The sequence below is a fragment of the Pongo pygmaeus genome, chromosome 2 (assembly GCF_028885625.2).
Source record: "Pongo pygmaeus isolate AG05252 chromosome 2, NHGRI_mPonPyg2-v2.0_pri, whole genome shotgun sequence".
In the NCBI taxonomy this organism is placed as follows: Eukaryota; Metazoa; Chordata; class Mammalia; order Primates; family Hominidae; genus Pongo; species Pongo pygmaeus.
Genome location: NC_085930.1, coordinates 100380167 through 100402956, shown reverse-complemented (window position 1 = coordinate 100402956; position 22790 = coordinate 100380167). Strand labels below are relative to the sequence as shown.

General features: G+C 45.2%; 1 protein-coding gene across 6 annotated transcripts in view; it reads right to left on the bottom strand.

Annotated features, from left to right (window-relative positions):
- The window catches only part of RFT1 (RFT1 homolog), a 54024-nt gene extending 33696 nt beyond the window's left edge, over nt 1-20328 (bottom strand). For 4 of the 6 annotated variants that reach the window (XM_063661064.1, XM_054483877.2, XM_063661062.1 and 1 more), the window contains exons 1-7: nt 20173-20300; nt 15725-15810; nt 13551-13667; nt 12202-12391; nt 11527-11628; nt 9712-9849; nt 1673-1751 (exon numbers count right to left, since the gene is read on the bottom strand). In XM_063661064.1, coding sequence (XP_063517134.1) covers nt 1673-1751; nt 9712-9849; nt 11527-11628; nt 12202-12391; nt 13551-13667; nt 15725-15810; nt 20173-20235 — 775 coding nt within the window. In that variant the 5' untranslated portion in view covers nt 20236-20300. Of the gene's footprint in view, nt 1-1672; nt 1752-9711; nt 9850-11526; nt 11629-12201; nt 12392-13550; nt 13668-15724; nt 15811-20172 lie in introns of all 6 variants that reach the window. The other 2 variants (XM_063661061.1, XM_054483876.2) reach the window with 1 other exon arrangement.
- Between the last annotated feature and the right edge of the window lie 2462 nt (nt 20329-22790).

The following is a 22790-nucleotide window of genomic DNA, read 5'->3' as shown; positions in this document are numbered from 1 at the left end:
CCACTCCTTCAAACTCATTAAAACTGCTCTTAAAACCTTGGAAGGAAAAAAGTGCATATGAGCAACTGTCCTTTCCAAAACTCTCTCCACTGATTTTCTTATTCTTACAACAATGTGAACTATCATCATACACCATTTCACAATAGTTACCTTGTTGCTTTTCTTACCCCATTCACAAATACATGCTGAATAGCCCTCCTGTGCCAGGCCACAGGGAGGCAGTGGTGAATGGCACAGTCTCTGCTCCCCAGGAGCTAAGTGCTCAGGCCCTTCACTCAGCTCTTCTGAGGCTTCTGACCCTCCCTTCCCCGAGAAGGCCTCGGAACAGTTTCATTTTTGTAATAGCAAAGTTATAAGGTTAGGCTGGAAACGTGTGCACTCTTAAAGATCAGAGAGCCCTCAGACACTGCCTGGTTCTATCCCTTGTTTACAGATGGGGAAAGCAAGGCATAGGGGGAGTTGCTTTCTTTTGGAGACATAATGAACAAAAAATACAGATGGGGGGAAATAAAATAACAATAAGAGTTGTATTAGAATGCTAGTATTATTTTTTCTATTTTCTTATTTTTTTCTAATGGGACTATATTTTATAATTAAAAGATAATTTTTGAAAAGATTAAAAATACATTCAGTAATAGGTATATGGATACGAAATACACATGAAGAGACAAACTACTACCTTCAGCAACTTATAGCTGTCTTAAATCTCACTTTTTAAATTAAAGCTGGGTATAAATAAACCAACTCATATACATAGAAAAACTAAATGTGCTTCCAGTCCCTTGCTGGCCCTCCACATTGAGAGCTCTGTCAGAGGTAAACTGAAAAGACCAAAGTCTGACCAAACTCTCATACAAGTGCATTTTGTTGTTTAAGAAAATAAATCCAGGTTTAGGGAATTGACATAATTTTTAAAAAGAAGAAGAAAATAAAATGAGATAAATAAATGATATAAAATGATAAAAAGGCTGGGTGTGGTGGCTCGCGCCTGTAATCCCAGCACTCTGAGGCAGGCGGATCACAAGGTCAGGAGATCGAGACCATCCTGGCTAACATGGTGAAACTCCGTCTCTACTAAAAATACAAAAAAATTAGCTGGGTGTGGTGGCAGGCACCTATAGTCCCAGCTACTTGGGAGGCTGAGGCAGGAGAATTGCATGAACCTAGGAGGCGGAGCTTGCAGTGAGCCGAGATGGCGCCACTGTACTCCAGCTTGGGCGACGGAGCAAGACTCCATCTCAAAAAAAAAAAAAAAAAAAAAGATAAAAATACTTTTATGTAACTGATATAATACTTTTATAATACATTCATAAAAATCATATAACATAGGGTTTTGGAGTTAGACCTGGATCCCAGTTAAGCTGTTCCTTGTTACTATAAAACCCTGAAGAAGTTCCACAACCTCACTGACCCTTAGTTTCCTCGTCCATGATGAAGGGGAATAATATGTTTCTTATAAGGCTGTGGAGAGATTTAAATTAGACCACCTAAGTAAAGCATCAAACTAAAGAGACATTGGTTTCTCTCTCCGTATTAAGCCCCCTCCTCCCATTTCTGAAATTCTTCTGCCCCAGAGGCTCTAGACAGGTGGTCTGGACCCAGGTAATTGGCAGTCCTATGAAATCCCCTTCTACTATGGTCTCCCGACCATTCAGAGTGACCGTCTACTTACCTTCTGTCAAAATCTGTTTCAAGAAAGACTGTTTGAAAAAACTCCAAGTCAGTTTAGCCTCTTTCCAGTTTATAAACGCCTAGAAGAGAAAACAAAACAAAACAAAAATATCACAGGCATTGCAAGTCTAAGAATGCAATGCTACATGAGAGGCAAATGCAATCTGGTCCCTAAATCCCAACTTGGATAGTCTCCACTGAATCCTCATTCAATGCTAAGCACACAGAAGGCATCTTACAAACACTGGAGAAGAATTTACATTACTAAACACAAAGCCAAAGTCTGTAAGGGCCTGCCCAAGACTCATATACTGAGACCCCTAAAGAATTGCTGCTTGGGGGCCCACACACTACACTGACCACAGCTAACACATACAGCTCACAGTTTGTTGTTTCCTTAAAAACGTCTAAAGCATGCCAGGCTGCAGAACAAATTCTGCTCCATATACTGCACATTGTAATGCTATGTTCAGCCATCCAGGGCCCTTTTACACAAAGTATAGGAGCCACCCTTCTGTATTACAAAAGAAATTTAGCCTTCGCAGGTCAGGTAAACCACTCAGAATGGGTATGACAGAGGAACGGAGAAAATAAAATTTCTGATATGACTCTTCTAAAACTCCAGGCCAGGCGAGGCGGCTCACGCCTATAATCACAACACTTTGGGAGGCTGAGGTGGGTGGATCACTTGAGGCCAGGAGCTTGAGACCAGCCTGGCCAACATGGCAAAAACCCCATCTCTACTAAAAATACAAAAATTAGCTGGGCGTGGTTGTACGTGTCTGTAATCTTAACTACTTGGGAGGCTGTGGCACAAGAATCACTTGAACCTGGAAGGCAGAGGTTGCAGTGAGCCGAGATGGCACCACTGCACTCAAGCCTGGGTGACAGAGCGAAAATCTGGCTCAAAAATAAATAAATAAATAAATAAATAAAACTCCCAGAGGCACCAAATGGCCCATTTCCTAAGGACAAGGAAACACTTAGGTAGGGTAGAGGTCAACCTATTAAGAGACAGGTGGTCTCAAAGCCAGGGAGCTGAGCACAAAATGGAAGAGCAAGGCAGCCAGGGAGTTCGGTATCCTCCGACTCCTGTTTTTCTACCTCCCATAGTTCTCTCTGGGGCCCCCTCCTCTATCTTGTAGGCACCCTGGGATCCCAGAATATTTAGACTAGGTGTTTGGTTTTTTGTTTTGTTTGTTTTGTTTTAGAAACAGGGTCTCACTCTATCACCCAGGTTGGAATGCAGTGGCATGATCATAGCTCACTATAACCTCAAACTCCTGGGCTCAAGCTATCTTCCCCCCTCAGCCTCCAGAATAGCTGGGACTACAGGTGTGTGCCACCCTGCCTAGCTCATTTTTAAAATTTTTGTAGAGATGAGGGTCTTGCTGCATTGCCCAGGCTGGCCTCAAACTCCTGGCTCAAGCAATCCTCCCACCTCAGCTCCCAAAGTACTGGGATTCCAGGCGTGAGCCACCATGCCTGGTTGATGTTAGCTTCTTAATCCTAGGGTACTTGCATTTTGAAAAGCTGTGATTATCCAAAGTGATTACTTCTCAATGGTAGGATTTCAGAGGGCTTTTTGGGACGGGAGGGCTGAATTACAAAGGCCAAGCCCACTCTACCTCTCCAAAAGGTCAGCCACAGCTCTGGAAGCAGGCCCAAGGGTAGGCCTGGAACCTGTCTCAGTCATGTGGGCCCCTGTTCTGGGCAGAAAGCCCACCCGTGAAGAGCAATGCTATCCAGTAGAAAGGTAATGTTAAATTTTCTAGCAGCCACAGTGCACAGGAAAAGGAAACAAGTGAAATTAATTTTAATATATTTTATTTAACCAAAATATTATCATTTCAACAAGTAATCCCTATAAAAAATATTTTTTTCATATTAAGACTTTGAAATCCAATATGTATTTTGCATTTATGACTCATCTGAATTCAGACTAGCCACATTCCAGAATGCTCTATAGCCACATGTGGCTGGTGGCTAACATTTAGGACAGGGCAAGCCTAGAGCACCTCTGAAAGCAAGGATCACTTCTAGCCCCCATTCTCTTTACTCCTTGGTTTCTGAGCCTTTTTTCCAGACACAGGGAGCACAAGTGTGAATCCTCCCAAACAGTGCTGCCCTCAGGGAATCAGAGAACCTAGAGCAGATGCCAGGTTATCTCTTTAGCCCAGGAGTAAAATCTTCCCTGACGAGAAGGAAATTGGGCCACAAGATGTTTAAAACAGGCCATCTCCTTTCCCCGAAACAAAGAGCACCAGACAACTTCCCACCACTAGGGGGCACTGGGGACCACGTCATCTTCAGACTTGGATTCTGACCACAGCCGGCTTCAGCACCTTCTCTCTCACACTGCTCCTCACCCTTTGCCATGCTGTGGTGGTCCTCCCAGGGGTCAGCAAAGCAGGACCTGTCCCCTTTTAAAAGGAAACGAAGGCTGCTGCTTGTCATGAGGCTCTCGTGATGCCTGCTTGCCTGCAGGTTGTGAATGGATTTGGGAAGATGATTGAGCTCTTTAAAGACAAAGTTCTTTGGGAGAATGAAATCATGATGGTGTACCTAATCTGAGAGCTCATACTTGATTTTCCTAATGCCTTTGGTTTAAATGGGCTTGTGGTTCAGAAGGAATGGCAACACCACTTACTAAAAGTGCTCATTAAGGACACAGAGGCAGGAAATCCAATCTGAGATTCGGCTTCTCCAGGCAGGGGCTGAGTGGTGGGAGAGAGAAAGCATGTGGTGGACTTTTACCATTCTATTCAGAATGGAGGTGTCACTTGGGGCAGTCAAAAGAGGGCTATTTCGCAATAGCTGGGTTGGTACTGATGAGCTGATCTAAATAGCCGGGAATTTCCCCGAAAAACCCTGACTAACAAGCCATTCCACTGCCTCACTGTACTAATGGAGAAACGGCAGCTGGGGTGGTAAAAGGTGATGGATGGTAACTCCAGGGAAGGTCTGGAATCAGAACTCAGAGGCTCATCACACTTTCACCTGAGTCACTCGTCCACTTCCCAAACTCGTCTGACTCAGGATGATCTGATCAGCCACATCCTTACCACAATGACAAGAGTCACTGGGGAGTGTGGGGCTACCATCCTGTCCACTGCCCTCCATCACCTCCTCCACCCTACAGAGCACTCCTTCCTCTCCCTCTTGCTCCACCTATCCCAGTCACTCTGGGGCTATCAATGCTGCCCCAGCTTTATCCATCCTCCCACTTTCATCCATCCTTCCCCTGTCCTTACTCCTCACCAGGACAATTGCCACAGGCTTCCAATGAGCTTTTTTTGCTTCTTACTCTTTCTCTAGCCTATCCTTCTCATTGCAGGTTCAGGCTTTGGAGTCAAGCTTGGAGACTGGGGCTCGACCTGCAGCTCCTTGAATTATTAGTGTAAATGTTGCCGTGAACAAGATACTTAACTTTGCTAAGCCTTGGCTTTCTCATCTGCAAAATGGGGTAAGAAGTCCTGTCTCATGGAGCCGGTATGAGGATTGAATGGAAAAAAAAAAAATACACTATAACTCTGTAAGAGATGGCAAGCTCCTCAATACAGACAGTTTGATCATGGTGCTGTTCAAAAACCTTTCATTAGGCTCCACTGCCCCTGAATTAAACCCAAGCTCCATAGCACTGAGGCCACTGCCACCTGACCCTAGCCTGGCAGCCAGGTTTACTTCCCTTCATAACTTCCTGCCACCTTTTCTTTTCTCTCCCTTCCCCCATTGTCCAGCCAACCTAAGTACCCCAGTCATCTCTACATTCCCAATTCCAACACAATGATGGGCAGATAACAAGCACTGAGCAAATTTTCTTTCCTTCTGTGGTCACGAATGCCCATCTCTACCACACATATACATTTAACCTCTGCCCACCCATGTGTCAAAGTCCAGCACAAAAGAAGCTTCCTCCACGAAGCCTTCCTTGATGTTCCTAGATGGAATTCAGCAGTCCTTCCTCTGTGCTTCTATTTTGATAATGCTAGACACACACTGTCCTGTAGCATAGTTGAGTACAGATCCTATCTCTCCATCACCATGCAAGTTCTGAGGGTAGGGGCCTCACTCAGGGCACCTGGTACAGTGCCTAACATATAATAATGTGTAATACATCCTTGCTGAGTCAAATTCCTCAGCTTTACTTAAATATTAGCATATCTCTCATACTAAATCCCTCAGAAATGTCAATGAATATAACCGGAAGCCATTATTTGAAGTATCATTAATTTATTATAAGGTTAAATAAGTATCTTTAAAGAAGATGGAATTCTACAAGAACAGGAAGGGAAATCCCACAATTAGGTCAAATTGATAGTAAATATAATTATTTGACCAGCTTCCATTAAGGAAGTCCCCAGTGCAGAAAGCTGCTCTGGGGAGTCAAGTCAGGCATGCTGCCCACGGTAAAGTCATACACTGCATTCATACATTCAGAATCATCTCATTTCTTTTCTTCTTTTTTTTGAGACAGGGTTTCACTCTGTTGCCCAGGCTAAAGTGCAGTAGCATGAACACAGCTTACTGCAGCCTCAGCCTCCAGGGCTCAAGTGATCCTCCTGCCTCAGCCTCCTGAGTAGCTGGGATCACAGGCATGTGCCACCATGCCCAGCTAATTTTTACATGTTTTATAGAGACGGGTTCTTACCATGTTTCCCAGGCTGGTCTCAAACTCCTGGGCTCAAGCAATCCTCCCACTTCGGTCTCCCAAAGTGCTGGGATTACAGGCTTGAGCCACCACACCCGGCCTCTTTTTTTCTTTCCTTTTTTTTTTTTTTTTTTTTTTTGAGACAGAGTCTTGCTCTGTTGCCCAGGCTGGAGTGTAGTGGCACGATCTCACCTCACTGCAACCTCCACCTCCTGGGTTCAAGCAGTTCTCCTGCCTCAGCCTCCCAAGTAGCCGGGATTACAGGCGCATGCCACCATGCCCAGCTAACTGTTTTGTATTTTTAGTAGAGACGGGGTTTTACCATGTGGGCCAGGCTGGTTTCGAACTCCTGACCTCAAGTGATCCGCCTGCTCAGCCTCCCAAAGTGCTGGGATTACAGGTGTGAGCCACCACGCCCAGGCTTCTTTTTAAAATAATAAACCTGAATTATGAATTGTTCCACCTAGAACTTCCTAATTTTTATGTAAACAATAACTACTATGGGCAATAAGCCAATTTCTTTTGGAAGGCTACATAACATAGGGGTAAACCACAGCCTAAAGCTAGTCCCCAGCAAAAGGTGGAGAGAAGTGGGTCCAAAACCAGCTATGTGATTTTGGGTTAGTCACTTAACTCCTCTGAACCTCAGTTTTCTTGTCTGTAAAATGGAGCTAACAGTATTTATCTCATACGTTACTATGAGAATTAAACACAAAATCCATGTAAAGTGCTTAGTGTAGTGCATGGCACAAAACATGCAGTCAATGGCAGTTATTGTAAATGGCTCTTTGTCAAGGTTCAAATACCTTCATGGTACTCCTGAAGTCTTCAGAGGGGCCTCACAGGTCATGTAAGCCAACAATCTCACTTTAACAATGAAGACCCTGAGGTCTGGGGAGAGTCCCACAGGCTTCAGATCTATATCAGGTGCCTCTCAAGCCCACAGGAACCTCCCTGAAGCTCAGGAATCACCTCTCCTACATGTCTGTATCCCTGATGGCACCAAGCATGGCGCCACGTTCTTACTGTATGTCAGCGGGAACAGTATCACTATGTGTGACAGGTACACACAGCCTTCTCATGATCAGGGCTTGGGTCCTTGCAGTCTGGGCATAGGTACTTTCAGAACATATTGCCAGATTAAACCGCTGAGCTCCCACACCAATACCATCAGAGCTGCCTAGCTAGGGTGCCCCTGTAGAGCCAGCTCTGCTCTCAGGGCATCAGTGTGATGGTGGTGATATCAGCTGTCACTTAAGGACACCCACTTGTGCCAGGCCACAATGTTAAGACCTTACATGCCCCAACTCATCAGGCCCTCAAAACAGCCTTAGGAGGGAGGTACTATTATTATCCCCATTTGACAGATAAAGAAACTAAGCTTAGAGTTCTGAGCCCATCACAGGTTTTATTTATTTAGTTACTTATTTGAGACAGGGTCTCACTCTGTTGCCCAGGCTGGAGTGCAGTGGCACAATCATGGCTCACTGCAGCCTTGACCTGTGCTCAAGCGACCCTCCCACCTCAGCCTCCTGAGTAGCTGGGACTACAGGTGCACACCACTACACCCAGCTAATTAAAAAAAATTTTTTTTTTGTAGAGACAGTCTTGCCATGTTGCTCAGGCTGGCCACCACAGAGTTTAATAAACACTTGGCAGACTGTTTTCTTTACCTTCTCTCTTTGCTTATACTAATGGTTCAAATGTTCCTTCCCAAAATACTGCTGGGGCACAGGGACAGGCCCAGTATGAAAATCTGCCAGGCTTGGTACAGGTGGGCACCAGGGGACACTAAGGGGAAGAAGAACTCTTCTGCACTCTCGGACCTGCTCTGGGGGCAGGTGGCAGAAGCTCTGGGCAAGAGAAGCGATCCTGAGTCCTAACCATCTAAGCCTGTAGATGAGGCACAGTGGTATCCAAAACGTCCTGTTGGTTAAGGTTACAGGTAAAACCTAGCTGAGCAGAATGGAGAACTCTGATCTCACAAATGAGAACATATCTGGCTTTGATACATAGGATCTAGTCTTTCTTGAAAAGTTGTATAACAGGATTCTATAAATTCTGAGACTTAAGTCTCACATGTTTTACTACTTTTTCAAGTATCACAAGAGGAATAAGGAGAAATCCAGCATGTGCCTTACCACAACTGAGTGCACTACATCCGGCAAGCAAACAAGCGTGGAGAGAGGGGAAAGTGCCCAGAATAGAGGAGCTCACGAAGTGTCTTAGCAGAGACAACGTGGCAACATCATCACGTGTGCAGCTCCGGTGGCATGGGCAGCAGCACTGACCCCAGAAGAGCCAGAAAATGAAAGTCCAATGGCCTGAGTGTGAAGGAATTGAGTAGAAAAGATTATGCTCCACTCCACACTTCAGCTGTAGAATCCACAGTGCTCTAGATGGGAAAGTGTGTCACCTGAAAGACTAGCATGACACTCAGAAGAAGACCATGCGAGGCCGGGCGTGGTAGCTCATAATCCCAGCACTTTGGGAGGCCGAGGTGGGAGGATTGCTTAAACTCAGGAGTTCAACACTAGCCTGGACAACATAGTGAGACCCTGTCTCTACAAAAAAATTTTTTTTTAATTAGCTGGGCATGGTGGCACGTACCTGTAGTCCCAGCTACTTGGGAGACTGAGGCAGGAGGATCACTTCAGCACAGGAGGTTAAGGCTGTAGTGAGCTATGATCACGCCACTCTGGGCAACAGAATGAGACACTGTCTCAAGGAGAAAAAAAAAAAAAAGACCATTTTGGGTTCATTCCTACTTTCTCAGAACTCTCAACTGTGTGCTAGAAGTCAACTGAGGAAGAAAACCAAAACCACAGCAGAACAGAGAGAGTGGAGCACAATGGTGGAGCCTGTGCTCTGCTGGCATGTGAGCCCCTCTAGGCTGCTGTCCTCACTCTGACCCTCACCTAGGACAGGTATTTATTCACTAAGCCTTAGTTTCTTAACCCTAAAATAGAAACAGACAGCGTCAGCCTTTCAGGGTTGTTGTAAGCATTAAATAAGGCAGGTAAAGCATTGCACAGTGGTTGTTAACTGGGGGCAATTTTGGCCCCCAGGGGACATTTGGCAATGTCTGGAGACATTTTGGGGTACTCCACTGAGGGGTGGTTGCTACTGGCATCTAGCGGTTTGAGGTCAGAGATGCTGCTAAACATCCTACAATGCATAGGACAGCCCCTACAACAAAGAATTGAGCAGCGCAAAATGTCCACAGTGCAAAGATTTAGAAACCCTGGCCTGACATAGAGCAAGCACTCCATAAATATGAGCTATAAAATTCTATTTATGATTATAACAATAAACCAGTTGCAGTTCTTTCTCTCAAGGATAAGCAGCACCTATGATTAAAATGATAAGAGATAAAATGTATTACTTACTCCATTTCTTGTAATATTGGGTAACAGATCTGTTATTCTGGAGACAGGAAGAGTTTGAAGCTTGGTTGATTCTGGGGAACCCAGTAACCTTGTGAAATAAATAACATAGCAGAGCACCAGAACTGTGGTATAGAAAAGCTGAGAAAAAAAATAAATTGTTTTAATAAAGGCAGAATTAAGATATGCCTATAAATTTGATCTCAAAGGCCAGTCAAGTAATAGAACTCTCTTGATTAACTGCACTTTCTATTCAGCAATGCCTTACCCTCTGGGAAATGGCACTATTCACTTAGACCCAACTCCACTGCAGCATCTACCTGCAAAGTGTTCCCAACACTTCACTTAACTGGGAGAACATAATTCTTCTCGGCAGGCAGAATGTAATTTCCATAACAGATGTACACTAGCTCAATTACCACAGCAACGTCCGATACGTTCTCAAAAGGTATGTATTTGGCCAAAGGAATGGCTCTTCCACCTAGTCAGCACACTGCAAAGATCTATGTATCCTAACTGTGCTAATATCCAAGGACTTGCCGTCATCAAGGACTGTGGGTTTTCTATAAACCCCAGAAACCTGTGCCATTAATGATTACAAAGCACAATTGAGCTGCTGGCTCTCTCCTCTTCACCAGGGCAAGAGCTATTACAGATAGGGGAAGAAAAGGTAGGGTGATAAGAGGGCCCACCCCTCCCTCCACCCATCCAGGACAAAAGAATGGCTTCTAGCCAGGAGCAGCCAGATGGGTTTTGTCTGCAGATTGAGGAGGAAAGTCCAAAAAAGTCCCTTTTCACAAGCTCCCTTTGACCCTCTTTCCCTCCTGAGAACAGCAGTGCACACTGGTTCAAGAAAGACTGGGACCTCTAGACTTGCTTTCAACCTGGCAATATCAAGGCTGCTCCTGTAGTAAAGGCACAGGGCAAGGAAAAAGAAGAGTCTCACTTTAGTAGGTGTGGGCCCCTCTGCTCTCCACTCCCAACCATGCCTGAGATGGAGCCCATCATCCGCCAGCCTTCTTTCTTCATGCTCCAAGCCCTTAAAGCTCCAGCAGCACTGCTGTGAGCCACCCACCTGATGCCAGTGTCCTCTGTGAGAAGTACCCTTTACATAAATCATTACTAAGAATCTTAATTTATCTTCCTAAACATTAATGAAAACTACAACTGCTTTGCACTGTAAAATGTTCTGGTAACTATCTGATCTTAAATTTCATTTTTAAAAATAGCACTTGTACTCTAGTTGTATTTTTATTAGAACTAGAAATATGAACTAGAACTAGGAAACAATGAGATGGAAATGAAGCCTAAATTGCTAAAACTGAACATATACCTACTCTGACTTGATTCATGCCCTCTGAATTATGTGAGATTTCAATCTAAGTTTAAAACAGGCTTGGCAGAGTTTCCACCTATTCTGCAAAAAAAATGATGGAAATCCAGGGAAAATAATACACATGCAATTTGATTCCCACCCCACCCCCACTGGTTTTTTTCTCCTTTACAAGACTATCAGACGACCAAAGATCAGTTTGAAACAGGCTTGTCCACTGAATGTCTAAAAGGGATTTTTGATATTTGACAATGAAGTCCAGTGTGTGGCCCTCATCAGGTCCCTAGAAACACCTACGGTCTCAGTGTATGGAACACAATGGACCTGGCAGCCAGAGAAGCAGTGCCAAGGCCACCCTTCTGGTGCTTCCACCTCCTGCACAGGCATGGGTACTGCGAATGCAGACCACACGACGGTGGAAACAAGAAGAAAAACCAGTTGGAGAAACAAAGATCATATAAAAAGTTAAAAGCCATGATTCTTACCTGGGCCAAAGAGAAAATGTACAATCCCCAGTGAGGCAACCACAGCACGAGAAAAGCTGTCAGAACGCTCTTAAGAATTACCGACAGGCTCTCGGCAATCACCTGCAAACATGTGGTTAAGGTGCAGTTTACAAACATCATCAAAAAGTCAAGATATAATGGAACGATAGACAGAAAATCTAGGGCAGTGGTTACCCTGGCTGTGGGGGCAGAGCCCTCAGCTCGACATAAGTATCAGTAACGTTTTACTTCTTGGGTAGGGTGGTGGGTTCATGAATCTTTCAGTATATTATGCTTTAAGATTTACATTATATATATATTCTTTTGTAATCTATTATAAAAGATGAAGAGAGAAAAGTTAATATTAGTATACAACTAAATATAACCACTAGAAAAATCTGAAAAACCTTTACAGTCCTTCTAAATTCTGACTTGAACTAATAAATTATTAGCAAATCTGTTTTTTATTTATGGTAAAACAGAGATGAACTTTAGCCTAGCCTATCTGACAAATTTCAAGTGGAAGAACTTAACTGACCATGTCACCTTTTTCTAAATACATTTCTAGGTGCAAGTCTGGAAAAATCATTCATTCTCTCCTATAAAAGCATTTTTAAAAAACAACCCTTTTTCTTATTCTTCCCATTTCCCATTCACAACAGAAGGCGCACTGACCTTGAGCTTCACAAACATATGTGCTTGTGCCAAGACCCAAAAGGGCTCTCCTAGAAGCTCCACCACTGCTGAGAGACCAAACAGCACCACTCCAGTTGCATAGTGAGGGACAACATTAGGATCAGGCACTTCAAGCAGCTGCAACCAGATCCAGCCCAGGAATAAGGACCAAAACACACCCAGGGGGACTCTGGAAGAGGAGAAAAAAAAATTCACTAAATTTTAAAATAAATATAAGTATATATTAAAATAGTAACACTGAACAGAAAAAATAGTTATAATACAAACAGCTACCATTTATTTATTAAGATACTAACTACACGCCAGGCACTACGATTCACGCCCCGTATCTCACTGACACCTCACAACGATCCTCTGTCATTATCTCCATTAAAAAAATGAGGAAACTGAGGCTGACAGGCACTGGGCAATTTGGCCAAGGTCATGAACAGCTCAAGAGCAGAAGCAAGACCCAATCCTGCTATAACTCCAAAGCCTAAACTTCTATCCAATGGGTTACACATACTGACCCCATAAGCAAAATTCCCGGAAAGAAAATGCCTGGTGTTAGAATGGCTGACAGACTGTATACAGCTGTTTCTTGCATCCCAAATAACCAACAGAGCAGTGCTCAGTATCCTTTCACATGTTTCATATGTGTACCATGGGGCACTTTAATATGACTGGGTGGTTAACAGTTGTTCCTCTAATAAAATGAACACCTACCAGCCCTCATGACAGTCATTTCTGTGAGGCAATAAGGAGTTATGCAAGGGCAGCACTGGGAAATAACCTCAAACCCCAGCCCTCCCTGCAGGGACCTAGCTGGAGAAAAGCCATTGCAATTTTAAGCTAATGTATTTGATCTTCAAGAATATCCTAAAAGACTCAGAACTGAAGTCACATAACAAAATTGAAGAAAAATGTAATGAAACCCATAAGAGGCTTTCAAGAAATACTAAATCTAAGTGGCTGTTAAAAGCTCAGAAGATGTTATAGAGCAAAAAGATTAGGAATAAAAAAGGTGGCACAGGCCAAGTGGAGCCCACAGTGGTGATCAGAAACAGCAAGAAACCACCTCCAAAGAGGATGAAACCAGGGCTAGAAACCTGGCCCAGAAACCCCAACCCAGAACCTCTTCCTGGCTCCTGGATATCCAGGGAGAAAATGAGCCAAGAAGTTCCTTTGACACAAACACTCTCCCCTTCTTGTTGTATGCCTGCTCCCAGAAACCCATGGCGAAACTGAATCTGGAGGCAACTCAGCTTCAGGCACGTGTTACTGTTTCATTTCCAATGCTCACTACACCTGCCTTCCTGAAACATGTCTCCTGCCAAAGCACAACTCACGTTAGCCACAGCAGGTTGAGGGTCTGACTCCAATCTCGCTGGGTGCCCCCACTGAGACATGCTCTGCGGAAGGCCTCTCTGGCCAGGAAGAGGGTGGTTGAGTAAAGCAGCGTTAGTCTGTAAATGAAAGGGAGAAATCAATAAGGTCTCGAGTTTTTTCATAGGGAGAACTTCTGGGATTTTTCCAGCAACAGGGAGGAGATAAAGTCTTGGTCATAAACCACTGGTGGTGATGTGGAGGGCAGTGGGCTCTTACAGGACCCCCTACCGGTCTGATCCATGAGAACTAATGAGTTAGGAACCAAACGAAAGACACCTGAGGGTGTGTGCCTACAGTTACTTGAAGGATAGAAACTGCTGCAGTGGCCTCAAAAGGCTTCAGCCTTCATGGCTACAGGCAGAGGTGTGGCCATGACCACAAGGAGGAGAAGAAGATAAGATTATAACTACACCCTTCTTGGTCACACTGACACGAGTGACCAATAGCCCCTGTGAGAAAAGCTGAGCCTCTACCAAGTGGAGGCTCTGGCCAAAAGAATCTCAAGACAGGCAATAAGGCTGGCAACCATTACAGAGGCAGCTGCAACCCAGATCAACAAGGCTTGCCTGGGTACCTCCCAGGTGGGCAGCACCTGGGTAAGCCTTCCTGCACCTTAGCAAGGAGTAGCTGAGATTTCCCCTCCTCAATAGGCAGCTGTCTGGGTGAAGCCAGAGTGGGGACAGCCCAGGGTTAAGGTCTCTGGGGTTTCCCAGGGATTATCGTGCTACCCAGTGCCTCTGTGGGACATTGCAAATAAGGAGATGGAACCAAACCTTAAGCAGGGGGGGCACGGCAGGCCAGACAAGGGCTGTCAAAGCAGGGACCTGCCAATCTCAGGAAGGCTGCCGGGGGAGAAAAATCTGAGCCCCTAGGTGGATTTGCCCCTCTTCCTTCCTGCTTTTAAAACAGTATTTCTCAGGGCCAAGTGCCTATATTTCTCAGGCTGATGCCTATAATCCCGGCACTTTGGGAGACTAAGATGGGAAGACTGCTTGAGCCCAGGAGTTCGAGACCAGCCTGGGCAACACAGTAAGACCTCATCTCTACAAAAAATAAAAAAATTATTCAGGTGTGGTGGTGTACACCTGTAGTCCCAGCTGCTCAGGAGGCTGATATGAGAGCATCACTTGAGCCCAAGAGGTCAAGGCTGCAGTGAGCCATGATGGCGCCACTGCACTCCAGCCTGGGTGGCGGGGCAAAAGCCTGTCTCAAAAGAAGAAGAAGAAGGTGAAGAAGAGGAAAACAGTATTTCTCAAAGAATGGTCCCTGTTTCAAAATCACCTAAGGAGCTTATAAAAATTCAGATTCCTGGGCCCTTGTTCAGCACTACGTAGTGCAAAACTCCACAGATGATTCCTTTGCCCAAAGCTTGAGTCCTGCCACTAAGCTCTGAGACCAGAGCCAAGAGTATATGTTTGGTAAGTATTAGACATGAAATGCTGTCTGGAACATATTGTCTTATTTATCAGGACACGAAGACACACCTGAGAAGCTGAGCTATTCTGAGCACTCACATCATTTCATATACTTTGTGTCATTTGTGAAGACAAAATATGCGTGGGTGTCCTTGAACAGACAGGAGGCGAGTAGAAGAAAAAAGATGAGTCTAAAAGACAAAGAAGTCATCTTTCCAAGAGCCTCCAAGAAACTGATGACAAAGACTCAAGCTCGAATCCCAGTTGCCATATCCCAATTATAAAATCACTGAGGAGGGAAGGAAGGTGGCTGCTCCAGCCCTGCCATTATGAAGCGCAGCCTCACAAACTGCCGAATTTCTGTTCCCTTTGCTGTCAGCAGGACAAGAACATAGGATTATATCTGAGAGAGAGTTTTTAGTGAATTACTCCCACTCTTCTCCTTCCTGACTTCCAACAGCAGGAAAACCAGAACAGCTGGCAAAGAAACGTGCATTTGGAGGCTGCTAATGGAAAACACTCCATGGGTCCATTAAAAGCAACATCGCCTGCGCGTCCCTCCACTCCTGCACGCTTCTCCTCAGCCCACTGCTAAGACATTCTGCTTCTGATAAAGGTCCATGCTTCTAGAATCCAAGGATGACACACAGGTACAGAGTTTGAAGAAAGCCTGGCTAGGAAGGGGAACTCTGACAGTGCCAGGGTGCATCTCCTCCTACCTTACATTTACTACGCCAACGATTTCCTTTGACAGGAAGCGAAGAATAAATGCATTCAAGACAAAGGTGATCAACCGAAACAGCACCTATAGAAAAAGAGGAAAAATACGTAAGAATAAATGACGTTAGGAGTGTTTACTTAGCTGAAATGAGAACAATGTGGCTGTTCTTCCTAACACGATGTAATGACATACAGCAGCCTTGACACGGAGACTCTCCTCTAAGACGCCCAACCTGTCTGCATTTCTCCTGAAATTTCATTCCATGGGATCTCTCAGCACTCCCATGCAGTAGTCAAAGAACCCAGGAAGGCACTTGCAAGGCTCCCTAATTTATTGATAACAAGAAAGAGGCCCCAGTAGACTCACTGAGTTTCTACAGGTTCAAAGTCAAGCCCTTGAGGAAGCAGAAAGAGAATTCTAGTCAGTGGTTCACCTTGCCAGGCCCTGGCCACACTCCCCCACCCTAGCCTGTTTAGAAATAGCACACACTTAGCAAGTGGGAGCCTTAAGGGTACAGAAGACTCACCAGAAATCATGGGGACTAATTTCTCTTTTCTTCTCTGCCTCATAATATCTAGGAATTTCAATAATGACATTTATATCGTTCTGAACTTCAGTTTTCTCAATTAGAACACAGAAAATGTATTTCTTTATTGAATACTGTCTCTTTCCAGGGAGAAGTTGAAATACCTTTTAAATGATGCTGCAAAAATAAGATAACGTAATGTAACATGGGGGGAAGGCAGAGAGAGTCCAATTATTGCCACTTGAAAGGGACATATCCTGAGACTTTCCAATCTGTCAATTCAAGAAAACCATCTAAGCAAAGAACTTCTCCCATGAGACACAGAGAACAAGAAGACTGTAATTAAACAGGGTTGCTAAATGGGGATGCTGGGAAGAGTGTAAACCTCATTCACTAAATGACTCCCTTCTGCATCCCAGCAGCAAATGAAAATCACTTCTGTGTTAAGCACCCTCAGAGTTATCTGTGAAGAGTTGCAATTTGGAAGATTTGATGTAAGCACATCAATGGACTACTGTGTTCTGAAAATCTCTGCGGACAGCTATGACCAAAAAGGGACACTGTGTAACACTGTACCTAAAGTGTCACAGAGCAGCAAGGTCTCCAAAGCCAAGAAATCACTATCTTAACCGTTATGGAGTCAAAGGTGGTCTTTTGAGTCTCATGACAGCTCTGTAGCTGCTCCTTAGAAACATGCAGATATGGCTGGGCATGTTGGCTCATGCCTGTAATCCCAGCACTTTGGGAGGCTGAGGCGGGTGGATCAACTGAGGTCAGGAGTTCGATACCAGCCTGACTAACATGGTGAAATGCCGTCTCTACTAAAAATACAATTCACCATTTAGCTCTTCTATCTGTTATCTTCTAATTGTTATAAGCTTCAATTTCCTTGGTCAAATGAGGTTACCTATCACATAGGGTTGATTAAAAGGATCAAAAGAGATTGTAGGGCTGGGTACATTGGCTCATGACTGTAATCCCAACACTTAGCTGGGTGCGGTGGCTCACGCCTGCAATCCCCGCACTTTGGGAGGCCGAGGCGGGCAGATCATGAGGTCAGGAGATCGAGACCATCCTGGCTCACACGGTGAAACCCCATCTCTACTAAAAATACAAAAAATTAGCCAGGCGTGGTGGCGGGCTGTAGTCCCAGCTACTCGGGAGGCTGAGGCAGGAGAATGACGTGAAGCCTGGGCGACAGAGCTAGACTCCATCTTAAAAAAAAAAAAATCCCAACACTTTGGGAGGCTGAAAGGTAGGAGGATCACTTGAAGCCAGGAATTTGAGATCAGCCTGGGCAACACAGTGAGACCTCATCTCTACAAGAAATATTTTTAAAAGAAATGAGACAGTAGAAGTGAAAGCATTTTTTTAAGTGCATACAAATGAAAGGCGTTAATACTTTCAGCATAGGTAGCTTAGAATTAAGATAGAACAAGCTCTCAAATTCTTGTAGAATAAAACGTAACCACAAAGCTACCTGAAGTGTCTACAGTGTAATTTGAGAAAGCATACAAGAATGAAAACACTCAAGAAACCATATAAAAATATGGTTATTAAAAAAAAAAATCCGAGTGTGGTAGCTCACACCTGTAATCCCAGCACTTCGGGAGGCTGAGGCAGGTGGATCACTTGAGGTCAGAAGTTCGAGACCAGCCTGTCCAACATGGTGAAACCCTGTCTCTGCTAAAAATACAAAAATTAGCCAGGTGTGGTGGCAGGTACCTGTAATCCCAGCTACTTGGGAGGCTGAGGCCTGAGAATCGCTTGAGCCTGGGAGGCGGATGTTGCAGTAAGCCGAGATAGTGCCACTGCACTCCAGCCTGGGCAACAGAGTGAGACTCCATCTTGAAAACAAAAAACAAAACACCATGCGTACACACTTATGTTAACCTCAAAGTTGTCACTGTCTAAGAAACTTAATGTTCCAGGCCATATCCATATCTCCTAATTCGTTTGAATAAAGGTTGCAGCTAATGAAACTGAGGTTGCTTATGCCACCCAGTATTTGCCACACACTGTAGCCCTTATTAGCAACACAGCCTTCATTTACTTCTGCAAAGGACTTTACAGCTTTTGTTTTAAGACAGGGTCTCACTCTGTTGCTCAGGCTGGAGTGCAGTGGCATAATCACAGCTCACTGCGGCCTCAATCTCCCAGGCTCGAGATCATCCCACCTCAGCCTCCTGAGTAGCTGGGACTACAGGTGCATGCCACCACGCCTGTCTAATTTTTGTATTTTTTGTAAAGACAAGGTTTCACCATGTTGCCCAGGCTGGTCTTTAACTCCTGAGCTCAAGCAATCCTCCTGCCTTGGCCTCCCAAAGTGCTAGGATGACAGGCATGAGCCACCGCATCCAGCCAACTTTACAGTTTTTAAAAAAAGGCTCTCTCACATCTGTTAAATTATTTGACGCTAAAAACAACTAGGTAAATGCACAGGAAGCAAGACTGGGGGTTAAGTGATTTCCTCAATGTCACACGGCAAGCAAATGACCCAGCTTGACCTTACAGGTAGGCCACCTGACTTGTAGTCCAGTGTGTTTTCTGCTATAACTTGTTTTCATTTTATGAAGCCTATCTGAGTAGTAAGATATTATCAAAGGCTGAAAATAAACCAACATTGTGGATAAAACAATAAACTCAGTTATTTATGTAGTGAAACTCAGTTATTTATGTAGTGAAACAGAAAAAAAAAAAAAAAACCCTAGGTAAAGTTAGAATGGCTAACATTTACTAAGCACATATCACGTGCAAGGTACTCTTCAACATGCTTTCCACAGGCTATCTCATTTCATTCCTACATTGACTATTTTAAAAATACTTATTACCCTAATAAAAATAGCCACATTTATTAAGTACTTGTAGTGTGCCAGGCACTTAAGAGGCGTGATTTCATCTAGTCTTCCTAATGGCCCTGTGAGGTTGCACTATGATTCTCATTTAAGATCAAGAAACTGATACTCACAGAAGTCATGGGATTTATCCCGAAGGCAGGCATCTAGCAAGTGACAAGGCCCAAACTCAAGCCCCATTCTGCTTGGTGCTTTCTTCTGCCCTCCATGTGCCTCTCTAAGATAAGGGGTAGGGTAGATTCAGGACTTGTGTGAAGTAGGGTTGATTGGCTCAAGAGTGAGACAGAGAGATACTGAGCCACTTAAGAGGTTCAGCTCCTGGGGTTGAAAGAATCTTCAGATACCATTTGGACTAACTGGCATGTATCACATCTGACAGATGACAAAAATTAGGGCCAAGAAGAGAAGTGACTTGTCCAAGATCACATAAACAGAAGATGAGCCAACAAGTATTAAATGCATACTAAGAGCCCGGTACTGTATTACGTACGTTTATTTGAATGATCTCAATCAATCCTTGCTTATGAGCTAGGTACGACATATTATTACCCCGATTTTACTAGTGAGGAACTCAGGCTCTGCAGGTGGAGTCACTTGTCCTGGGTCACGGAGCAATCCAAGCCTGTCTAACTCCAGATTTCTATTCTTAGCTATGCCATATGGTCTCTCGGAACTCAGTGGGACTCAAAGTTTGAGGAAAGTGTTTGATGAAGGAAATGAACCCCTTGCCTGAAAAATACCAGATTCTCGAGCAGGAAATACCAGTCCCTCATCCCCGCCACCCGATCTGATTCACTCTTACTGCCGTATGGGAAACAGAATGCTCAGACGGAAAGCGGCTTGTCTGCAGTCACCCGGCCTAGACTCTAAAGGCAGGCTCCCATCTCCGGGCCAGGGTCCCCCCTCATCAATGCCACCGTCTCCGGTCGACCCCCCACCCCCCCTCCATTGCGGGGTCCACCTCGGGACTGGGTCGGCCCTGGGGCAGGCTCTCAAGGGCCCGAGGGCTGCCATCCCGCGAATCCCGGCTGCAGTACAAGCTGGAACCTGACGGGCAGAGAGTACCTGCAGGAGGAGACCGGAGGAGGCCAGCCGGGCCGCCTGGCCCAGTACCTCCTGGCTACCCATAGCCTCCGCGCCAGGTTCAGGCACCAGGAAATGCCGCCGCCACTCCGCTTAGTCGCGATAAGATGGCGTCACGGAGCGCCTCGCTCTCTGATTGATGGCCTTGAGACAGAGGGGCGGGGCACGAGAAGTTCTGGCCCTTTAAGTGGGCCTGGCTCGGGCTGTCTGTTATGACGCCTGGCTCTTCCTATTTCAGTAGGTCTTGCGCTGTCTGTCGCTTATGCGCTGTCTGTCCCTCTCTTCCCCATATAAACGAAATAGTGTGGCGAGTACTAAGAGATACCGTTAAAGAATCCAAAGTTCCTTCTCTGAGGCTTTCAGCCACCAACCAAGAAGCACTAACTTTCCTGGCCTTATCTGCCAAAAGGGAAACAAACTTCTCACTGGCCTGTGAAGAAGATTCTTACCATTGACCTTTGCTTACAGAATCACAGCCACAGCCCCTCTGAATTAGGCTGGACAGGAATTGTCCTCATTTAACAGAGAAAGAACTGAGGACCAGAAGTTAAATATAGCACTGTCACGTGTATGGTTTTGTGAAATCCTTCCGAAAGCTCTGAGAGTTGGCCCCCGTGGTTAGAGATGGTTAGAGAGCCTTGGAGATGGGAAGTGACTTGTTCGAATCTACACAACTTGTTTCCTGACTAAGTGGATACCAGGCTCCTGATCCTAAACTTATCACTCTTGCCTGTATGATAGAAATTGTGAGGGCAGAGTGGAAGAAGAACTGGAAGTGCTTTGTAAAATGGAAAGCGCCCAACATACACAATCAGCTGTTGCTCTGTCAGTGTTCTTATTATCTACCACGCAGGCTGTAGGAAGCCCAGTCTTGCCCCAATCTGTTTCAGGCCTCACATGATTTGGCCCCAGCCTATCTTCTACTACCTTTCACACGATCATTGCCCTTCCCAACACTATCTAGGCCATAGCCATTCCGAGTCCTTACCAGTCCTCAAACAGGCGGTGACTCACTGGCCTTTGCTCCTCCACCCTCTTTGTCCAAAGTGTCTTCCCTGACAGCACCCCTTGCCCTGCTAGACCACACTGTCCTGACTTTCCTGGCCAACCACAGCTGGTACCTGCTGTGGACTAAATGTGTCCCCTCAAAATTCATATGTTGAAGCCTAATCCCCAGTGTGATAGTATTAGGAGGTAAGGCCTTTGGGAAGTAATTAGGTCCTGAAAGTGGAGCCCTCATAATGGGATTCGTGTCCTTATAAAAAGAGATGTCAGAAAAATGATCTCTGTGTCTACCACTTGAGGATACAGCAAGAATGTAGCTGTCTGCAACCAGGAAGTAGGCTTTGTAAAATGTAAGGCGCCCAACATACACTTAACAGGAACCAAACTGGCTAGCACCTTGATCTTGGGCTTCCAGCCTCCAGAGCTGTGAGAGAAATTTCTGTTTTTGACTTACCCAGTCTATGGTATTTTGTTACAGCTGCCCAAGCAAATTAAGACAGTACCCCTAAAATACTCTGTACCCCTTTATAGTTCCTAGTGCAACCTGCATTATAGCAGAAAGACTAGAATATGTGTCTCTATATAATCAGCCCATGAGCTCCAAGAGGGCAGAAGTGCAGCCTGCCTGGTTTTGCCTCATGAAGTAGTGGTACAGAACATTCTTAGGGCTCCCATAAATGTCTCCTGACACATGACTGCTGCTACTGCTGCTGGAAGCAGACTGTGGAACTCAAAGCCTATCACTCCCATCTTGCCAGGTGAAATGAGCTCTATCTTAGTGTGGAGGCCCAGAATGTGAGCTTTTATTTTCCTTTTTTTTTTTTTTTTTTTTCTTGAGACAGGGTCTCGCTCTGTCTCCCAGGCTAGGATGCAGTGGTGCAGTCTTGGTTCACTGCAGCTTCTACCTCCTGGGCTCAGGTAATCCTCCCACCTCAGCCTTCCGATTAGCTGGGACTACAGGCATGCAGCACCAGACCTGGCTAATTTTTTCTGTGATTTTTGTAGAGATGGGTTTTTCCCACGTTGCTCAGGCTGGTCTCCAACTCCTGGACTCAAGTGATCCGCCCACCTCAGCCTCTCAAAGTGCCGGGATTACAGGCATGAGCCACCACCACTGCACCTGGCCCAAGAATGTGAGCTTTTGTCTGTCAGAGAGCACTGGCCTTGAATCCTCATTCTGCTACTCACTGACTGGGTGACCTCAGTATGCTCAGCTACTAAATAGGGATATTATCTGTCCTGTAAAAATAGTCATAAGGATTATATCAGGCAAGTCTGGCCCTCAGAGAGCTTAAATTCTAGTGAAAGGGAAACTGAAAAAAACTCTAACAAACAAATAAAATTTCACATAGGGCTAAGTGCTACGAAAGAATGAAACCAGGTAAGATCATAGAGGCTTTGGAAGAGAGAGAGAGGGTTGCTGTTTTAGGATGAGTGAGTTGGGCACCCACCTGGGGAGGAGTGTACTTGGAGAATAGAGAAAGTGTTGGAGGGTCCAGGTATTTGGCATAATGGCTGAGATGCTAAAGACCTTGACCTGGGCAGCCTTCTCACCCCCATGGACCGTGGGCCAGCAGGTGAGACGGCCTCCGGCT